General features: G+C 41.6%; 1 protein-coding gene across 1 annotated transcript; it reads right to left on the minus strand.

Moving 5' to 3' along the window:
- Positions 1–4,318: 4,318 nt before the first annotated feature.
- LOC104483032 (p53 apoptosis effector related to PMP-22) lies at positions 4,319–18,826 on the minus strand. Its single transcript, XM_010124694.2, has 3 exons — positions 18,616–18,826; positions 4,877–5,020; positions 4,319–4,631 (listed from the first exon to the last, which is right to left on the minus strand). The coding sequence occupies exons 1-3, from the start codon at positions 18,824–18,826 to the stop codon at positions 4,417–4,419; spliced, it is 570 nt and encodes a 189-aa protein (XP_010122996.1). The 3' UTR covers positions 4,319–4,416.
- Positions 18,827–20,187: the final 1,361 nt, after the last annotated feature.

The raw sequence follows: 20,187 nt of genomic DNA on the forward strand, positions 1-20,187 counted from the left end.
TGAAGAACTTTGCAGATAGAATTTAAGCCTAGATATTATTATGCAGCTGCACCAGAGTAGCAATTTTTTCTGGAAACCAAAATTTCTAGCAATAGCAATATTTTGACAGTGAGGAAAAAGATAAAGGGAGATCCACGTGACTTCTCTCTCATCCCTCATTATTAACCATATAGCAGTCTTCCAGTTCTCAGTTTTCTTATTTGAATTTCCAGTGTGACTCAGAAGTGACTCTTTGGTTGTTCAACTTGCTATCTTTCTAGTAAATCAATTTGATTCCCATTTTCCAACAGAGTGTACAAATGGGCCAATTCTGTTCTCCCTTATCACAAACTTGATTGTCTTATTCTTTTCTTAAATCTACTTTCTTCAGACCACATAGAAATCCACTGAATACAGAAATGTGCAAGGACATATTCCAAGAAATTGAATTATAAGAAGTAATAGCTGTGAGATGTGTCAAAAGGAAAGATGAATCTTTTTACTATGACCATGTTATATATATAATTATGGCCTGGATTCTGCTAATCTTGCCCATGTTGAATTGTTCTTTATTCTGGAAATAATCCTGTCTGCTCTAACTGTTGTTCCTTAGCTGGTATGGACCAGTGTCCTACTCCAGAAGCAAACAGAGCTGCTGAAATCAACAGAGCAACCTATAGAGGTGCTGTTGGCTCTGAGCACATGTGAAAAAAAAGAGTTCGCACTTCAAGGATTAAATGTCAGCCTCAAGAAAATCAATAAGTGTTTTGCAGGTGATGTCAATGGGGTCAAAACTTCACTCAGAGCATTAGTTCATACAACAAATTATGCGCAATTTTAATACAGTGGCAATCTAGATTACATTTGAATTGTTGATTAAACAGACTGTATTTTGAGATCAAATGGCAGCTGTCTGAAAATGCCTGGTGAAAGATGGATGTATTTGCAGAGGAAATTGAAAAGACCAAGATGTCCATGTGTTATACAAGCTCTGGCAGAAATGTACCTGTAGGGCTGGTTGACATTCCACTTGTTTTCAGCACAATTTTTCCTTTGGTTTTCAGTAATGTAGTTGAATTAAATAAAATGTTTGTTGGCGAATGTTTCCCTAATTCTTAATTTGATGGGAACAGCAGCAATGCCTTTGGCAGTCACATCTTCACTGCTGTTGTTATGGCAGATCCGATGTTCCTGAAAGTCAAATCTTGCAGACATCTGTTCTTTCCTGATCTCTCTTTAGCTTTGCTATTGGGCACAAAGAAACTTCGAGTCTTTTATTGTGCTGCTGTTAGTGGTTAAGTGACCTTTTCTCTTATAGGCGAGACTCAGAGCAAGAACTCTGCCAGACGGAGATGCGGAACTAAAGGGATGTCTTCTCTTCCTCTAATTTCTCCTTTGCTTGAAAATCTGAACTTCCTGATGCTGACTTAGCTCAAATTAATCTAACAATTTGATTAGTTAATAATCTGCTTGACCTGGCTGTAGGCTAATTTAACAAATTAATTGATAACCTAGCCAGTTGATAACCTAGTTAGTTAATAGTCTAGTTAAGGCACATCCTTGGCTTCTGGATTCAGCTCCCTTTGCTGTCAGAACTGATTGCATTTTACATGCTGCTTTTGCCATGCTCCCCTGTCACAGCAGTCACAGGAAGCAGCAGTGGGATCTGTACAACAGTTTTATACTTATTCTCACTGTTTTTCTGCCGCAGGGTTTCTAGAGATCTGTAGTGAACTGGCCTGGCATGACTGGAAGCAAACTACCCTAAAGGCAGGCACTTGAGCTCTAGTCCCTGTAATGCTTCTGCTTGTTGGATGCCCACCTGACCCCCTCCTTTTTTTAGCAAAAGCCTTTCCCTGTGGGGGGTCTAAGGCTGGGAGCCAGGCCGGGGTACCTGCTGCTGTGCTGGCATCAGCAAAGGTGCTTCACTCTTCCTGTCTCCCAGGAAGGGGGAAGTGGCAGTGGGAAATGGGGACTGGGGCTGCATCCCACAGAGCTGCAGCCATCAGCCCCAACACTGCTCTGTCGCCCTGAGGGAGGAGGAGGATGAAGAGGTGGAGAAGGAGAAAGAGGAGGAAGAATTGGTGAAGCTGGTGAGAGCAGCAAGGGAGAGGAGGGAGGAGGGGGGATGACCTGTCACTGGAGATTTTCTTTGCCTTTTAATTATACTCTGCTCTCTCATCAAGGTTGGAGTCACACTCCTAAACCCTGTTTTGTTTCCCCACCTCCAGATGTTGGGTCAGTGTCCAGCTAATGTTAAAGAGACTGTAAATACAATAGGTGGTTGCTCAAGTTCCCTTTTTCTTCCTCAGGGGATTGCCACATCCGTTGGAGCAAAAACATCGAGCGGGACCTCACTGACTTCCTATCTGGTGACCAGGAGTGCATTGCCCTGCATACCAAAATGGGCTGTAGCACATCGTAGCACAGAATTGTGCATATAGTTACTTGACTCCACGTAGTCCATAAGCAAAGAGAGCAAGTCCACCATTCTCATGTGCTTGTGAACGAGGCCTCAGGAGACAGCCAGAATAGGACTGAAGAATAATACAAGCTCTTGTGACGCTAGATTTGTAAGTTATTCTCCCCTCTCAAAATCCAGCCAGCGTAACCAGGTGCTCCAAGGTGGTGCCTGAGAAGAGGAGGCTTTGGGGGCTTCCCCACTTCCCCACTCTCAGTAGAGAACAAAAACTACGACTCACTTTTGAAACAATACATAGATACCATCATTTATTAGGTATAGGAAGTGTAATGAAAAGATTTATGACAATTTTTTTCCTGAACAGGTAACATTCCATAAAGAATTGCAAGTCATTTTATAAAAACTGCTTTTTCAATTCTATTTCATTTTAATTTTTGTTCAACTAGGAAACATCTTCTTAATGTATTTGCAAGTTCTTGTCTAACTATTCCCTGTTTCAAATACTCTCCCTATTGGTCTGATACACTTCTCATGTTTATTGGTCAAAGTTAAAAGCCACTCCATAGAAGTGAATGGAGTTAATGGCTTAAAAAAAAAAAAAAAGGTTAAGTTCTGTGCCTTAATTAATTTTAGCTACCCACAGGTTTTACTAAAACATTTTTCTACCTCTCATTCTTTGCAGTAAAGAACATCTGGCAGGGCACTTTATATAAAGTACAGATAGTTAAAAATTGCAGATACGTTACAAGTTAATAATCCTCTGTAGCTAGGGATTTAAATGAGACTTCTTTTTCCACATAGCAGGATTACCCATTTTTTCACTTAAGAAATGGAACATTATAAAGTTAGGATTAACAAGGCAGAAACCAGCAGAGACTTGAGTACACTTCATTGCTTGCAGTGTATGCAGGCTTGCAGCACTGTTGTGTATTGGATACTGAAAGGTGTTTTATGATGCGCTTTTCTCTATGAGAGCCGAAGTATAAGATTGTAAGGGCTATTTATGCATTTTACACTTACGTACAACAGTATACACTCTCCACTTTTAAAATACTTATGAACGGCAAACCAATGACAAAGGGACCTTTTAACAAATGTTTGACACCTGTATTTACAGTGCTCCAGGTCCATTCCCGATGTGTAGGGGAATCATACCTCTGCCTAAGTCCTTCCTGACCCTTTTACACCAGATAAAAGACTTGAACTGGTATAACAGCACTTTTTAAAGCCATAGCTTTTGATACAGCAGGTAAAAGGAGCCTCTTCAAACCAAGTATGTAGGTTGCAGGGGTGGCTTCAAATCCCCTCTGCCTCTGCCTGCTCTGTGCCGACCCAGCAGTGGCACACCAGGATTTTTAAGGGTTTACTGATGGTCCTTGCTTACTCTCACAAATATTCAGAAAGAAATACTTACATTCCACATGGATGGGTAAATGTCAAGATCCTGGCTTTGGTAGGGGGCTTTCTCTTGTCCTTTTCTTACCCAGTCCCTATGCCTTAAATGAATGAATGAAGAATGAAAGCAGAGCTATGAAGTGCTGGCTGACTAATTTGCTTCTTTGGCGGTCAGTGGATAAAGGTACTTGGCTTCTTGAAAAATGTGCAAAATGTTCAGGTTAAAAATGATACATACAAAATGGGAATTTTGTGAGCTGCTTTTCTTTGGGAAGATAATATATGTTATTTTGTTTACTGGCAGTTTAAAAAGATTTTCTGAATTTAATTAGAAATATAAATGCATTTAAGATGCCATGTAATCCACACACACTCCACTCATGGGAATGAATGAGGAAATACAAGGTTTTTTTAACATTTAGACTTTATCTAACTAACCCACATCAGATATGAAAGTCCAAAATAGAGTAGATAACTTTATTGCAGAATGCCACTACCATTTTTTCTACACACATTTGAAAAGTTTCCAGCCTTTTCTATTAACATCCGATGATGATATTCTGGAAAACACAGCTGGTCTGTCAGATATCTCTGGAATATGAACGCATTTTTCCTGGTGCTTATGGGGAAGAGTAAAAATATGTGGGCTTCACGTTACCCAAGATCTGATCTTCATAGTTAGGAAGGCAGCAGAAGAAGAATCCCAAGCATATTTCCATAATGGCGGTGGTCCAGCCAAAGCCATAGGCCCAGCTGAACATATTGATTCCTGTCATTTCGATTTCAGTTGAGAACTTCACTGGATAAATGACCAGGCCCATGATGGAGAACACAGCTGAAGAAACAAGAGAAAACAAAAAATACTTACATCATGTTGCCTGCCTCTGTAATACCTGTAGCTAAACCCACCCATGCTTAGGAGGATTTGAAAATTGATCCACTGCTCTGACAGACTTTATGTTATTTTTCACTGAGAGTTCAAGTGCACACAGGCAAAGACCTGGGTATAGAATCAGCTGAGGGAGATACCAGTATGGACACACCTGCACAAGCAAAAGATAACCTCATATATTGCCTTACCAGCCACAAAAAGCAAGCCTCCAATCCCTCGTATGAAGTTGAACCGAAGCGTGTCAATGGCAAATGCTATGATGGCCAGAGCAAAGCAGATGACTAGAAGTATAAAGCCGACCAGGTATGTGGCAGCAGCAGCTCTTCCCCAAGCTGAAATCAGAAGGAAGGTACATTAGAAAGGAACAACAAAAAAAAAATCCTTAGCATTATTTTTCTTTATTTCATAATGAAATATTAATTTTAAGCAAATGTGAAAAGAAGGTCAGTTTCAAAGAAGGAAAGCATGGGAGCTTTCTCTCCTCTCATGGGAGAACATTTTAGTTCCACAAGAAATCATTCACCAAGTGCAGAATGCATAAAAATGCCAGCTTTGACCTCTCATAGAAAATGCAACGAGGCTTGCATGCCAGCTTCCTCTTCAGATTTAACAGTTAAGAACTGAGATAAAAATGACTGTAAAGATGGAATGTAAAGAATGGACACTCTCCTTCAATAACAAATGTCATTGCCTCAGCAGATGCCATAAAACCAGCAGCAGCTTGCAAGGACAAGAAGAATTAGATTGTCCCTGAAATTAATTACATTCTTCCTTTAAAAAAAGATTTTTATACAAGCACTACCACTCTGACATGCAAATTTAAAGGGATGGCAATAGTTCATAAATGTCAAAATTCTGTGGTTTCTGCCTTTTCAGCCTTTGCTTAATTCTGCGTCCTAAATGGAGCTAAAGATTTGGAATCTGTCTTGTAGGGAAATTTGACCTCTGCTTTTGATGTAAAGTCAGAACCATTTCATTTTGAAAAGCTTGTTCAAGATATTAATGCTTTCATTTTCAAGTTATATAACTTTATGTTGTAACATGTCAGATCTGAGCATATTATATTGGCATAACAACTGAAAAAAGGTATTATTTATCCAATATTTTAAGTCTTGAAGGGCAACTACTGCTGAAAGAGATAGAAAAAAAAGCCCGCTTTGACACGTCTTAAATTGTGTATGTAAATGGAGTCATCAGTTAAAGTCTGCTGGGCATCTACCGACTTCAACCCCTCGCCTGCACTGTGTTTGTAAGGTGTTGGCTTCTAACCAAATATATACAGCAGCAGTGCCGAAAAATTATCACAGCCCAAACAACCCTGACAACAATTATAACTCAACTTAAATGTAGCGCATACTGTTCAGTGAAAATTCCCAATGGAACTGAGCAAGTTAATATTTTTGATATCCAGTAATCTGCCAATTTGTTTGCTTCGAGCACACAAGTAATAACATGCAAAGTGCCCTACCTTCCCCCTGGCCAGTGTCAGGTAGGCGTGAAAGCCACCGTCCTGTCTCTGGTGAGTGACACCCTTGTGCTCAACCTCTCTTCCTCCAGGCCCCACAACCACCTCTGCTATTAGACTGGAAAAATGGATCAGGATTTTCCAGCTCTACTTTTCTTCCTATTAGCCCATCAAAATCAATTTCCTTTTTTGTTTGCTTTTCATCATCCTCCCCTTGCTTTACGATCCATGCTCCATTCAAGCTATTGCACTACATTTTCAGTTTTATGCCATGTCCTTTTTCTTCCATATGCCAAAAAGTTTCTGTCTGCTTATACGGCTTTTCAACTGTATCATTTTTCCTGTAAACAGGTATCTGCCTGAGAACACTCAAAGGGACAGCAAAGATGTGCCTACATCTCAGCTTTTAGCTCAGGATTTTAGCCCAAACTCTTCCCTTGGGGAGTTTACAGGAGGCTTGGAGGTAGAGCATGCAATGTGGAGGCATAGGTGGTAAGGCAGCACCTCAGGCAGAGCATCAAAGCAAACAGCCACAAAGAGGAACTTCTCATACTACCACAGCTCAATTTACCCTGTTGAGGATGGCCCTGCTCCCAGCCTCTCTGCCACCCCTCTAAAACAGCAAAAAAAAAAGAGGCACCTGGCCATAAGAGAAGTTGCTTAGCAGAGGTGACCTCACTGCTCCTGGACACAGTGTTCTAACTTCCAGTAAAAGAGTGAAATGACAAGGACCTCTAGAGGTGATGGTTTTTGTTAGGTGCACAGCTGGTTGTGGTTAGGTGCAGAACTCCTGGGCAAAGGGGTGGTCTTTCCCAGAGCAGACTAAGCACAAAGCCACCCCCCTGGGAAGTGCTGGGGCGTCTCAGGACCTGGGGGCTTTCATCTCACCCACTGCCACCACCACTGCTGCGGGCAGCAGAGGGTCTGCCAAAGCTCAGCCTTGCTTCCAAGAGGAGCTGATGGCAGAGCACTGCCCCCCAAGGTGGGAGCATCACCCGGGCTGGGGGGTCAGGGGGCGTTGCCCAGTGGACACAGCCATGTGTGGTGGCAGCTTGCCCATGTCACCGTCTCCCTCCTCCACCCGGCTTGCCCAGGTATTTTCCTGAAGTATCGTTACAAGTGCTGTGACTGTATGAAAGCAGACTGGGTGCGCACCCAGCCCACTGGGCATTGGGTATATGGCAAGAAGAGGCATGCTTGTTGCAGGACGCTTACAACTTTAGGAGGCATTGTCTTAGTCACCTAAGAGCCAATTTTGTGACTCTACTTCTACAAAAGAGAAAAAAATTCATTCAACGTTGTAAGAAAACCAATACATAGCTCCAGGTAAGGCAATAGGATTGAACGGAGGAGCCACTGTGGGCTTTTTTTGAGGAGCCTTGTGCCAGCCAGGAGCACTGAAGTAGCTTAGTGTCTTTGCCAATATGACTAATACTTATAATTCCTTAAAAATGCCAGAATTAGAAGAATTAAACTGGTCAGAAAACACTGACAAGTGGCTAATCTGGTCCCAAATCTTTCCTTATATGCCAATATTGGTTTGTGGGGTTATTTTTGCTTTAACATAAACCAAAAGCATAAATAAATTGTTCTAACTGCAAAGCTTTTTCCTAAAAATGTGAATCTAGGCTGAAGAATGATCGCAGGTACAACACTAACTCAAAGTACACTTGACTCGAGAGAGAAGGCAGCTGAATGCTGAAAGGATCAAACCCACCTGTCAAAAAATCAAAAACAGAAAGAGAGGGAACAGCAGGTTACAGGACATCAGGCTGAGTGTGAAAATATTCAGCAGTTTGTGAGAGCTGTTTTCTCAGCCCCCCAAAGTGGCAGTGATGTTTTGGTTGTTTAAGAGTGAAAATGTGCTTATTAGGAAAAAAAAACTTGTGTTTATGTGAGAGTGTCCTTGAATACCAGCAGGATACTGTAACACTTGCATGTCAGTCTTATTTCTCCCCTTTTCAGCTCCTCTCTCAGATGAAAGAACACCAATGAACACTATGAAAGGGTTTGTAGGAAGCAACACACTTTTGCTCTTGAAAACTCCTTCTAGCTGTCAATTTTCTGAGCAATTTTGTCTTAAAATAAGACATTGCTACCCTAAACAGGCCAAAGGAACCCACATTTCCATGCCTATCTCAAGCAGAGCAAGGACAGTGCTTCTAGTTACAGTGTTTTGTACATCAATTTGTGAGGGTCCAGACTACCCACAGTGAACACAGTAATCTGTAACTACTGGAAAACAAAAATAAGCGTCTGCCTTCTAAAACTCCCTGCTGTGTGAGGAGACTCCTGAGCTAAAGAACAGAAAAAGTCCACCCATGCCAGTACAGAGCACACTGTAGCTTATGAGCAAGATAATTAGCTGAGACAGTACACAATAACAATGCGGCTTTATTACTCTGCTACTAAAACCAACACGGTTTAGAGGTAGCATGACTACTACCTCTTGTGTTGCACCATCTAAACACAGTCTGAATATTCTGTCGCTAACTGCAGCCATAGGCAAGCTGATGGACTTCATTAGACATCCGGTACCAAGAATGTCTCCAGTTTCCTGCCTTCCTGAATTTACTCCCTCATGCATTTTCCAGTTTGCAAAAGTGTAAACACTGTTTGTGCTTCACACATAGGAAATAAACTTCCTTGCTCAGCAGTAAGTTGAGCCAAGATCTAGTTTTTCCTTAGCATGCTGTGTTTTGTGCTCCAAACAGTGCCTTCAAAAAAGAGCTTTCATGCCTTGAAAATAGCATGTGAAATCTACTTCCCCCATGATAAATACAAATTCCTGTGTTTCTGGTGTATATGTTTCAAAACATTGGAAAACCTTCACTATGTCATCTTTCTTGATCTGGTACCCTCGAACCACATGAACTACTGACTCTCTCTCTTTGGGTAACGTTTTCTGAAAGCAAACCCAGCGGGTTCAGAAGTACTTCCAGTCTGATCAATAAGAACATGCTTCTCCAAATTTTCCTCCTGGCTTGATGCTAGCACAACTAGCACTGGAAAGAAAAATAACTGTTTATTGCCAGCTCACAGACACCGACAATTATCTACAGGTTCTTGCTGACTGATCATTTTAACATATCAGCCACTGCAGTGAATTGTACAGCAATTTTAGGAATGCTTATTTTAATTCAAAAGAAACAGGGAGGGAGGGGAAGAAAATGTAACAGACTAATATTTTGCTCTGTTATCCTTCATACCACCAAAGGAAAGAAACACAAACCCTGCAGTTCTAGTTCCAGTCCTGCAAAGCAATTCTTACAAGAACTGAAATCTGCCGTGGTGATTCATCCCTGTGTTGTACGTAATGAGGATGTTTCTAGGTTGAGTTTGCAGAGCTCAACCTGTTTTACATCTCTCTGATTAAAGGGAAAGAGCATTATTTTGGAAACAAAGCTGAACTCATTCAGGTTTCTCAACCTGACGTTCTTCATCAGGGTGTGGTGACCTCTGCACAGCGCATGCTTCACTTTGAAAAGGAACTGCTTTGGCCAGGTTTTGTCTATTTCATTTTGGTTTGTTCTCCCTGAGAAAGTTTCCAGGTAAAAGTGAGCATGTCCACAGGAGAATATGTGTTCTCCTTAACTTGAATCTTAAGATGGCCCATCAAAATCATTAATCCACATCTCAATTTATCAGCTGAAGGGTTACGAGCTCTTGATGTATATGCAACTCACTGTCATCCAGAACTCTGAATTCCCTGTGTTACCGGTGCAACAATGGACAGTGCAAAATCCTGTCTTCTGCAAATTATGACTCTGTAACATACCAGCTATGGGAAATTCCTGTGCTTTTTTTTTTTTTTGAAAACAAGTGAACATTGAAATCTCCACAACTGTTTGCTGATCATATGAACTGGCATTGAAATACCACTGTGCGTGTGTTTGTGCACAAGCAAGATAAATCAGAAAATATTAAAAGCAGCTTCTTATGAATAAACTGTATGTGCAGACTGAAAGCTATCGACTGAAAATAATTTCAAAGGAAGGCTATACAAATGAAGAAACTCACATGTTAGTCATGGATAATTTATGAACAGAATGAAACGAGGAAAAAAAATCAAAGGCATGACTGGGTGTGTATTATTCTCTGAGCTTCTACATTGCATCTGGATCATTCTTAAAGGAACTGCATTCTCTGAACATCTTTCCCTTGGGAAGTCAATACTGGATGTTTTTCTCTGGGTTTTTTTTTTTTTTTGTGTGAGTTTATATCATTTGGAGTGGAATAAAAAATTTTGGGTCCTTCTCTTTGGCATCCTTTTTGATAACTCTGTTCTTTTTTCCCTAGCATTACTTTTTCAGAATTCATTGACAGTTAATATGGATTTTTCGTTTAATAACAGAGTATTATCTCATAACATGCAAGCCATTTTTATGTGAGCAGGAACCAGCTATTACCTTGACACTACTTAAGAGACAACCATGGAAGAAGAGAATAATCTATTAAGGTTCACAGTAAGATACTGTCATTGCAAAAGTTCCTCTGTGATTAGTAGAGGTCCAACATAAATGAGAAAGAATCAGGACTTCCAAATACCCCATAATAATGATTTTAGATGACAATAGTAAGGGCAAGAACCTTATGCATAGGCTGTCTATCAGTAAAACACAGTAATATTAGCAGAAAGCAATCTGGTCTTGACCAGCATATGATCTTGACCATTGCTTAGTGCTGAGCTGATAGCTTAGTTTGGCTTGGTGGATTTTAACTCCTTTAAAGCAAAAACCTATTCATTCCCCACCACTGACTTCACTCACAAACATACACAGGCAAAGCCTGCATCCAAGGCTTTACATACTTCGGCGAGCCTCTTCTCTTACTGAGGTAAGCAATTCAGCTTAGAAGCTATTCCTACTTGAATTTGAGGGGAGGAGCAGTTACATCTTGAAGAAATAGTTAAAATTAATCTCTTCATAAGCCCAGGCATGTACAAGCTTGACTTAGAAGCCAGCTTCTGCAAATATTGTATTAATGAGGGCTGCTCCCTGATGCTTACCTAGCACTAGAGAGGCAGAAGTGGCAGAGGGTGTAGAGCCATCATCAAAGGGAGCACCAAGGGAGTAAGTTAGCTATTAAAATAATGTGCACACAGTGCCTTAAAATTAAAGGTTTGCTCATGAGAGGGTCGGGGACTACCCTTATCTCACATTATCTTCAGAAGCAGTTGCATACGCTGAGAACATCTCAGGATTAAAGCTCAGTCTTATACACTGTAATGTTATAACATTTTTCTTCATATTCTTTCCTCATATTTTAAAATAAAGCAGGATTATTTACACTTGGATGTGTATATGGGGGTTGGGAGAGGCAGGTAAGTAAAACAGGTAAGGTCTTGATTAATCAGTACATATACATAAGCTCAGTTAATCAGAGTAGCAAGATGTACCTGCTCCCTAACTACCCCTGAGCTAAAGGCGGGTTAAAATATTTAATGTGAATTAAACAGAATCAACTTTCATGATAACATGGGCTATGAACTAGGACTTTAAATCGAAATAGCAGAGTAGAACCTTTCCAAAAAGCTTTTTAAGTTTTACTTTCCCAGGGCCATCTGAGGCTGAAGAACAACAAATTTACATCTTATTTCCATATGCACCAAGTCTTGTTCTCACTCTTGATCTGCAGTTTTCATGCTATGAGTAAACTTTGTTCTGAAACCTTGCTGAAAGTCAGCTTTTGCACAAGGGAGTTTCTTTCTGATAGAGAGCAGGTGTGAATCTGGATCTAATTTTCTGTTAGAAACAAAATTTTACCATTTGTGAAAAAACCCAACCACCCAACATATAAGCAGAAATAGTACTCTGTGTTCATAAAATACATCATAAGCTCTATTTACTCTTCTTGTGAATGAAATAGCTTTTACAATGCATCTTAAAAGTCTTTATCACTTGCTGCTTATTGCTGATGGGGTTGTTAATGAACTGCACAGAGGCTTCTTACATTTGGGACCTGATTTGGGCACAGTGTACTTATTCAGCATAATAGGTGACACTAGATGTATTCATTGCAGATTAGTACTTCAGCAGGACTGTGTGTGATTCAGTACCAGTAGAAGGAACCCAGAAACTTTTGGGACGTAAGCTACCATTGCCACTCCACAAGATCTTGTTTGTAATTGTACTTGATAAAGAAGAAACATGGCATCGCAATGCTCACTGACTCAACGTGTTCAAGGTTGCTCAGAACAACACAAGCTGTCAGTGACAAGTGATATGGAAATGGGAAAAAAAACCCCAGTGTTTCAAGAATTTTGTTTCTTTTGCTATCAAACTGTTTTCCTGCTTAAGTAATCTGACTGTTTAACGCTGCAGTGGAATTCAAAATCCATCTTGCAGTCCTTATCTCCGTTCAGACTACGGAGAGGTTGTCACAGGCCTGCTGTATCAGATTACCTCAATAAGCTAGAGGAAGAGATGAGGTGAAAAAAAAATGAGAGTTTAGCCACAAGTTTCCATACATTTTCAGCAGAGGTGCCTCCCATGTGTATGTTTGTGAATGACATCTTCTCAAGGACTTAAGGCCCTAATGAGGCAAAGTGTTGAGGATGTTCACAAAGTCCTCAACACAAGTAGAACATCTCTCCTGACGGGGAGATGAGAACCCTCCACACAATTGCTATTTTTCCACCCAGTTTATCTGTAATTATTAAAGAGAGGTTGGATAACAAAGAGTGGGATGCCATCTGCAATTGCTCTCTGTATACAGAGTTAATTGTTGAAGAGCATAACTATTATTTAGAAGAGAGTCTGCCACTGAACATATAAAAGGACAAACTCTACAATTACAAGGGAAAGCATGTTAGCGATTGCAGATGAGGAATTAGAATTGCCATGGTAATTTAACGCTCTTGGGCTTGATTCCCTTCTCTTATATCTCTTCAGTAACAACAGAATATCTCCTACAAGCTGGGGAAAAATCAAATTTGTTCTTTGTTTCTTGCATCAGAGTTCCTTAAACATACTGTCTTTGTGATATTTTCATTACTATATACATTTAATTGATCCTGTATTTTCTATCATTCTAAGTTTTGAATAATGATTGAATATTCTACATTATTAAGTAACTAATCTTGTAACCTTATTTCTCACTAGTTAGTCCCAGCTAACATTACACTTTTAGGAGACCGGTGACTTGGGAGATTATGTGCTTCTCTATACACTGTCATTAAAACATCCAGTAATCATTGTATATGAATATAACTGTTTCATGCTACGATGCAGCAGGAACAGCAACAAGCGTTCGTTTTCAGTTCACCCTGTGTCAAAGGAGTCAAAGTTTGTCCTATAATCCAAGCACTGCACAGAGCATAGAGCTGTGCTCCATCCCAGGCTCTCCCATGGGCTTCCTTGGACTGCTCAGAAACATCCTCAGCCTTTGTTTCCCAGCTGCAAGGACACTTTTCCAAATCTACTTGAATTTTATAAAATTCGGAAAGCCTTTAGGTGTAGAGCCTTGACTTCAGGGACAGTCTGCAATAAAGGCCCCGTGACTTGAGATGGTACCTGCATCAAAAGCACAGTTACTTGTTTGCTTAATTTCTATCCTTATGTGCAGACACCCTGGGATGCCAAAGAGTGGCTGGGACAGCTTCTCTTCCTAGGCCCTCCTGAGAGGGGCTGTCCCTCTGGAAATATCCCCATGCCACTCTGCTCAGGGCACTTGCTTCAGCTTGAGGCAAGTGAGGGCTTCCCAACACCTGGGATTAGCTGCTGGCTGTCAGATGTGATGGGAACATGGGGGAAGGCAAAACAGTTTTACGTAGGCAGCGTGGCAATGGGAAAACTTGGTGTCTGCTCTGTCCTGTGCCCCGGGTGTGATGAGTCACTGGTCTGCTGGAGAAGTTAGTTTTCCAGAGGGAGAGGTGTGGGGCCAGCAGTGCAAGGCCAGTGGTAGGTGTCCTACCAAGAGAGATCTTTTGCTGCTCAGAGACTGCTCCCAACTACACCGTGTGCCTCACCGTAGTATCATTAGCTGGGTATTTTTAGCAAGTGATTTCCATTTTGTTATTCCTCCAGAATAATAAATGATGCTTCATGGTAGCAAAAGATTCTCTGGACCCAAGAGCCTAATATAGGCAAAATAGGGAAGAAAATCTGCTCCTCCAAAGCGGTTCTTATGAGACTCAATTAGAATATTTCTTTCCTCAAGAGAGTATTACCGTTTGCAATATTCCCTTTGTTCACTTATCCTGTAGACATGCTCATGTGCTGCCATATTTGAAGTATTTTTTTGTCCATTGTAATCACACTATACTAGCCATCCTATCTTGTAGTATTGCATTAATATTTATAGACCAAGATAAATCTGGAATGGGCTAGAATATAGTCATCCATTACCTGCCTGGGAAACAAGATGCAAGAAGGTATACTTTCCAGATGAAAAAAAAACTTCATCCCTCCACTAATCTCCACAGACACTAAACCCTCCACACATCTTAGGAAAAAGCTGTAGTTGAATACTGTGATGTGAAAATAACTGAAGAACTGGATTCCAAATGTCATGTGGAAATGTCTTTTCCTGACTTTTTTCCCAAGATCTCTATTTGCACCATGCAAATGAGCCAGCCACTTCAACCTAAATTTAGAGCCTTAAGCTTGCAGTTATTTTGATGGCAGCATCTGTACACGGAAGAGCTGCAGGGACAGGTGGAACATAAAGTGGAACAAGTGTAGCCATGATTTTTTCATCTTACCATGCATCACATTGGGACCTATAAAATAAAATCAGTTATTTTCTCCCAACAAAACCTACGCATGTTTAAACATGTTCAAAGCCTGCAGTAGAATAAATTACACACAGAAAAAGTGTTTCAGGTCTGTGAGACACACCTTGTTTAAGAAAGGTTATATAGCCAAAAATCAAGAAAAACAAAGTGTACCAGCTTCATGAAGGGATTTAACCTCTGCATTTTCTTTGCAAGCTCAGTCATGTCCCAGACAGATACATTCCACATTTTGTTCATTATCTATCCAAAACGTCTTTGTCTCTGTCTTTGTAAAGGTTTGAGTATGTTATAACCTTGAGATCTTTATTTGTTCCAAGTGCCAGAACATTGCAGAGCTACACTTTGCATTTCAGTCCTTCATCTTAAAATCCATTCGTTTCTGGTAAGTGTCCTAATGCATGAGATTTTTTTTTCCTAGAAAGCTTTATTTATTTGAGCTAAATATGCTTGAAAAGTGAAAGACTTCTGATAAAGTCTAGATGAGTGTCATATGTTTAAAGTAGAAAATCTGAACTCTTGGAGAAGATAACAGAATGTATTATTTCTTCATATTCTCACTTTCCACAGAGTTCATAAACTTTGGAAAAGACCTAGAGTGTGTAGGTGCTTTCACACAAGATAACTGCACTATTGGAGTTATACTCCTGGCTTTCAAAAAAAAAATGTATAGGCATCTTGTCTTCCCTGTGAGGTTTTGAATTCTGCCAACTCAAGCAACCATTCAGAGATACCAAACTCCACTGGTGCAACCAATGGAATATTCAACCTTCTTCCTTTCCAAACTGACTGACCTCAACAATGCTGGCTTTTTGTCTTCTGTCTGTGTATGTATATATACAGATATTTCCCATGTATATTTCCCTGCTCACTGCAGGGGGGTTGGACTAGATGACCTTTAAAGGTCCCTTCCCACCCAAATTGTTATATGATTCTACTTTAAGCAAAACAGCAGAGATTCAAGGGGAATTAAAAACATTGCAGGTGGAGAATTTGATTTGAATTTGCACATTATATTGAACAACTTGCAAGAACATTACAATTATATCTAATTATGACAGGATGAAGATGTCTGTAGTGGATTAAGACAGCTACACTGTCCAAGCCGTGTTGAGAATATTTGCTGGCAGCTGCTGGGGTACACATGTATATCACGTATGTCAGTGAAACCATTGGCGCAGGAAGACTGAATTTCAGAACCTACCCAGCCTGTGGCAGAATAGGCAGGGAAGCTGAGAGTAAAGCCCAGAGGAAAGGAGATGGGAACTGTGGAATAGAGGGGAGAAGGAGAAAGTTCGTCTCAGGAAAGATGTAAAACATTGCTGTCCTTTCTATTTACATCACATCTTTTGTCTCTGTGCTCAGGAAGGCGTGTAATTATACTTTGTTTATCCAGCACTGTGTTTAGCTTGGCACAATACAAAGTTAAACATCCCCCAGAACATGAGGCTGAATGCTTGCTTTCTATGACCTTCCTGGAGCAGTGTGGATAAATGTAATCTCAGAATTATTAAAACCCTGTTTCAGCACTGAGGCAGGTAGAATCAGACTCAACACAAGACCTGCATGCTCACAAGTGAGATGCTGTCTCATGGCCTGGTCTTTTGAGTGCAATCCAAGACCAGCATCAGGCACCTGCACCCTGCATGAGAAAAGGCAGGAGCCCCAGAAGAAAAAGTCCCAACCCCACATCAACTCAGCAACAACAGAATGATAGGAAAACCAGAGGACAGGATTGGATCTGAACACATCCCACTTCAGGAGAGAAGGTCTCTGAAGGAAGGGGCTGGAAAAGACCAGGACAGTGACATGAGTTTGCATCCTTAACGGTCAGATCTACAGCCCTCTTATGGGCCAGTGGTAACCCATGCCTGCATTGGCCAAATTATACATTGTAATGGCATAATCTCGCAGATGCAGGAGCCTGGCAGCATAATCCACTGTCACTTCGCCTACGCAAACATTTTTTACGTACAGATTTTACGTATTCTCCAATTGGATAATGACTCCATTGTCCCAGGCATATAATCCTTTTCCGCCTGGAAATTTGGTCCAGGAGGATTTTGAGGATTTGCTTACGTTTCCTGGGTATTTAGGAAGCTTGAAGAGGTCAAACGATAGATGTATGCCCATTGAGAGGATAATGCAGTCATGCAGCACATGAACAGCGTTTGTAATGCTTTCAGAAGCATCAGCTGACTCTTCAATGTACACACTGGAGAATATTCTGCATGTGTGTACTAAATCCAACATTTCTGTATTAGAAGTGCTGGACTTGTTGCGGATGTGATTCCTGGTAACCCCAAACATTGCAGGATAGTCCATACAGAGGATGACCTCCCTGCTTTGTCTGTAGATGCTGTCCAGTGGGAAGAATTTAAGCACCTAAGAGTGAGGCAGGATAAGAAAGGAAGTGAAATTCTAACAACCATGTAGAACTTAGAAACAAGGTGAAACTTCTTAATATTTTCTGTCCAGTTAAAGCTGGCATTCATGACACAGGTAGTGCCTAACCTGGAGACCAGGAGGTGGGCTCACTTTTCATGGAAACTCAGGACTGAGAAACCCTTTGCATCATGGTCTCTCTCCTGCTCTCCAGCGCAGGACTGGGCGTGATGCTGAATGGAGCCAGTCTTGTCCTGGAGCACTACGCTCCCAGAAGCCTGCTACAATTAACTCATTACAGCTGAATTTTGTGCATAGAAAGTAGAGTTTGACTGTAGATTATAAACTTTCAGGAACAATTCTGAAAAGCTGTAATAAGTGATCCTTGAGATTGCTTCTGCAAGTGTTTTTACATTTTCATCAAGACCAGCTAAGATTCTGAGCCTTACAGAAAACACTCTTCCTTTTAATTTTAATTAGCATAAATTGTAAGAATGCTTGAACTTTCCTCCTGGCTCAGGCTAGCAGCTCATCACTCACAATAACTTGTTTCAGGCTGTGGCCAGTAGCAGATATACAGGAGGAAAAAAAAAAAAGAACGGAAAAGAAAGAAACAGGACACATCTAGAGTGATCCTTCTCTTGGCCTACTCTTCCAGACTCAGTGGTTTACATCTTTTCAAGCTGAAGGTTGCACCTGGGTCAACATGTTTATAGCATACTCAACCAAGACTCAGTACAAACAAGAAATCCTTTCATCTTTTAAAGCTTTCTTTCATAATCGCAAGGAGGCTTTTTCACACGACCCACCTACCAGAGCAGTTTCAGGACAGCATTCTGCAGCCTGACACTCCCTGGGAATATCTTCCTACCATCTTACATTTTTACCTCCACATTTCTTGCTGGCATTCAGGACTGGCTTATCACACTAATGCCAGGCTTACCCACACAACTTGCTGTTTGGACATTTGATTAGCAGTAGGTGTTAAGTTTTGGAAAGCCATGACTAGTGAGAAGAGGTTACTAGCTTCTTCTAGAAGAGGAAGAAAATCTTAAATGGTGTAATATTGCCTGCACTGGTACATTACCATGTGTGGGTTTTTGTACTGTGCAGCCCAGAATCTAAAGCAACCAGGTTTCTTTCTACACAGTGAGGGCATTTTTCTTCTTCATCCTGTTAGTCAAAAGCCTTGATGTATTTCCTTGATGGTCCCTATTGCCCATAACTTTGTACATAATTGCCAGATACCAGCTAATACGGTTAAGAGAGCCAAGGGAAGATGAGCTCATGGAGGTGACCCACTGCTTCAGAGACCGCTCCCCGCCACCCTTGCGGGCGCTTACCGTAGTCCATAAGGGACTCGCAGGTCCATTCCCCGCCCTGCTCGGGCCTCCTGCAGCTCTCCCATAACGACGCTTGGTGCACGTAGGGCAAGGTCTGCGACTCCAGCCAGCCCCTGCCCGCCAGCGCAATGATACCGAAGATGACACCTATGCCCAGGAGCAGGGGTAGGATCCATCTGCACCGCGTGTAGTCGAGGCCGTACTTCACCATCTTCCAGGGCAGGGAGAGGCTGGCGGGAGGAGGGCAGCCGTCTCTGCCACCAACTTAGCAAGGCGAAGCGAAGGGCGCTTCTGCAAAGCTCCTGGGAAAGCGAGCCCTGGTACCTGCAAGCGCCTGTGCAGAGGTTTTGAGAAAAGCTTTTCAATCAGGAGACGCACATCAGGGAGGGAGGGAGGGATGGAGGGAGGGAGCTCCACCTCAATTCGGGTGAGTAAGAGCTGCCGCTGGGCAATAACCAGTTGGGCTGGGGAGAAGCTTCCAGGCTGGGTTTATCTGTGGGATCCTCTCTGCCCTGCTGACTAGGTAACAAATCTGGTGCTGTTTACCCTCGGCATTTAACGCTTTCCTTCCTGCTACTCCCCAGCAGCAGGAGGATCTCACAGCTGTGTTTACGCCTTTCCCTTTCTGAGGGATTTGCATTATGGCAGGAGAACACAGGAGACAAGCCAGGGCACTATTTGCATTGGAGGGTGGTTGCTTCCGAACCTTGCCACCTGGAGGTTGAAAGCTGCTTTTCTTAGACTCCATTTAAAAAGAAAATGAAACCTTATTTTTTACAATTAAAAAAAAATTCCTCTAGCTGATATAAAGCTAAGAAAATAAAGAATGTGTGGCTGCACTCCCTCCTTCTTTTGGGACATAGCTGCATGGGAAAATAAACAAGGTTTACCATTTAAAATATAAATTGGTCTGGGTATAGCCTTAGTGGGAGAACAAAACCTGAGCTTTGATTTGACTGTGCCTTACAAACACTCCCTGTGCATGGCTCTAGCTGTACTTTGACTGCGCAGGGCCTGTCAGAGCCTGTCTGCAACGCGCTGTCAGAGCTATGTAAAGATGAGCCATCATCTCGCCGTGCCCCAGGAGGCCACCCAGCCAAGTGCAGGGCAGAGTTTTCTGTCTGTCAGCTCAGAAGTGATACAGCTGCGCTTGTAGCATTCTGCCTTTGAACAAACACATGCTACAGCCTAGTATTTTGTTAGGACCCAGGCATGTTTACATCTGGAAGGAGCTGCACCCCTTGCAGATTGAAGCTGGTTTCTGTGAAACACAGTTAAGCACAGAGGAGGCAAAGTATCCTTTGCTCTCATACTGGATTTTGTCAGAGGGGTCTCCATCCAAGTACTGACCTCATTTACTCACAGAGATTGTCTGCTATATTGCAGCTTTCACAGTGAAATGTGAGATCCATACTGAACTGCAAACTCCACAGCATGTGGCTGAATTAATATTCATAAATAAATAATGCACTAAGTAAATTAATAATTTACATTGAATTTATACACGTACAGGGAAGTGCAGGAAGAGGCGCTGTGCTTTCAGTGAAGAGCACACTGAAACATCCACAGCAA

The sequence above is a fragment of the Chlamydotis macqueenii genome, chromosome 3 (genome assembly GCF_036417535.1).
Source record: "Chlamydotis macqueenii isolate bChlMac1 chromosome 3, bChlMac1.mat, whole genome shotgun sequence".
Classification (NCBI taxonomy): domain Eukaryota; kingdom Metazoa; phylum Chordata; class Aves; order Otidiformes; family Otididae; genus Chlamydotis; species Chlamydotis macqueenii.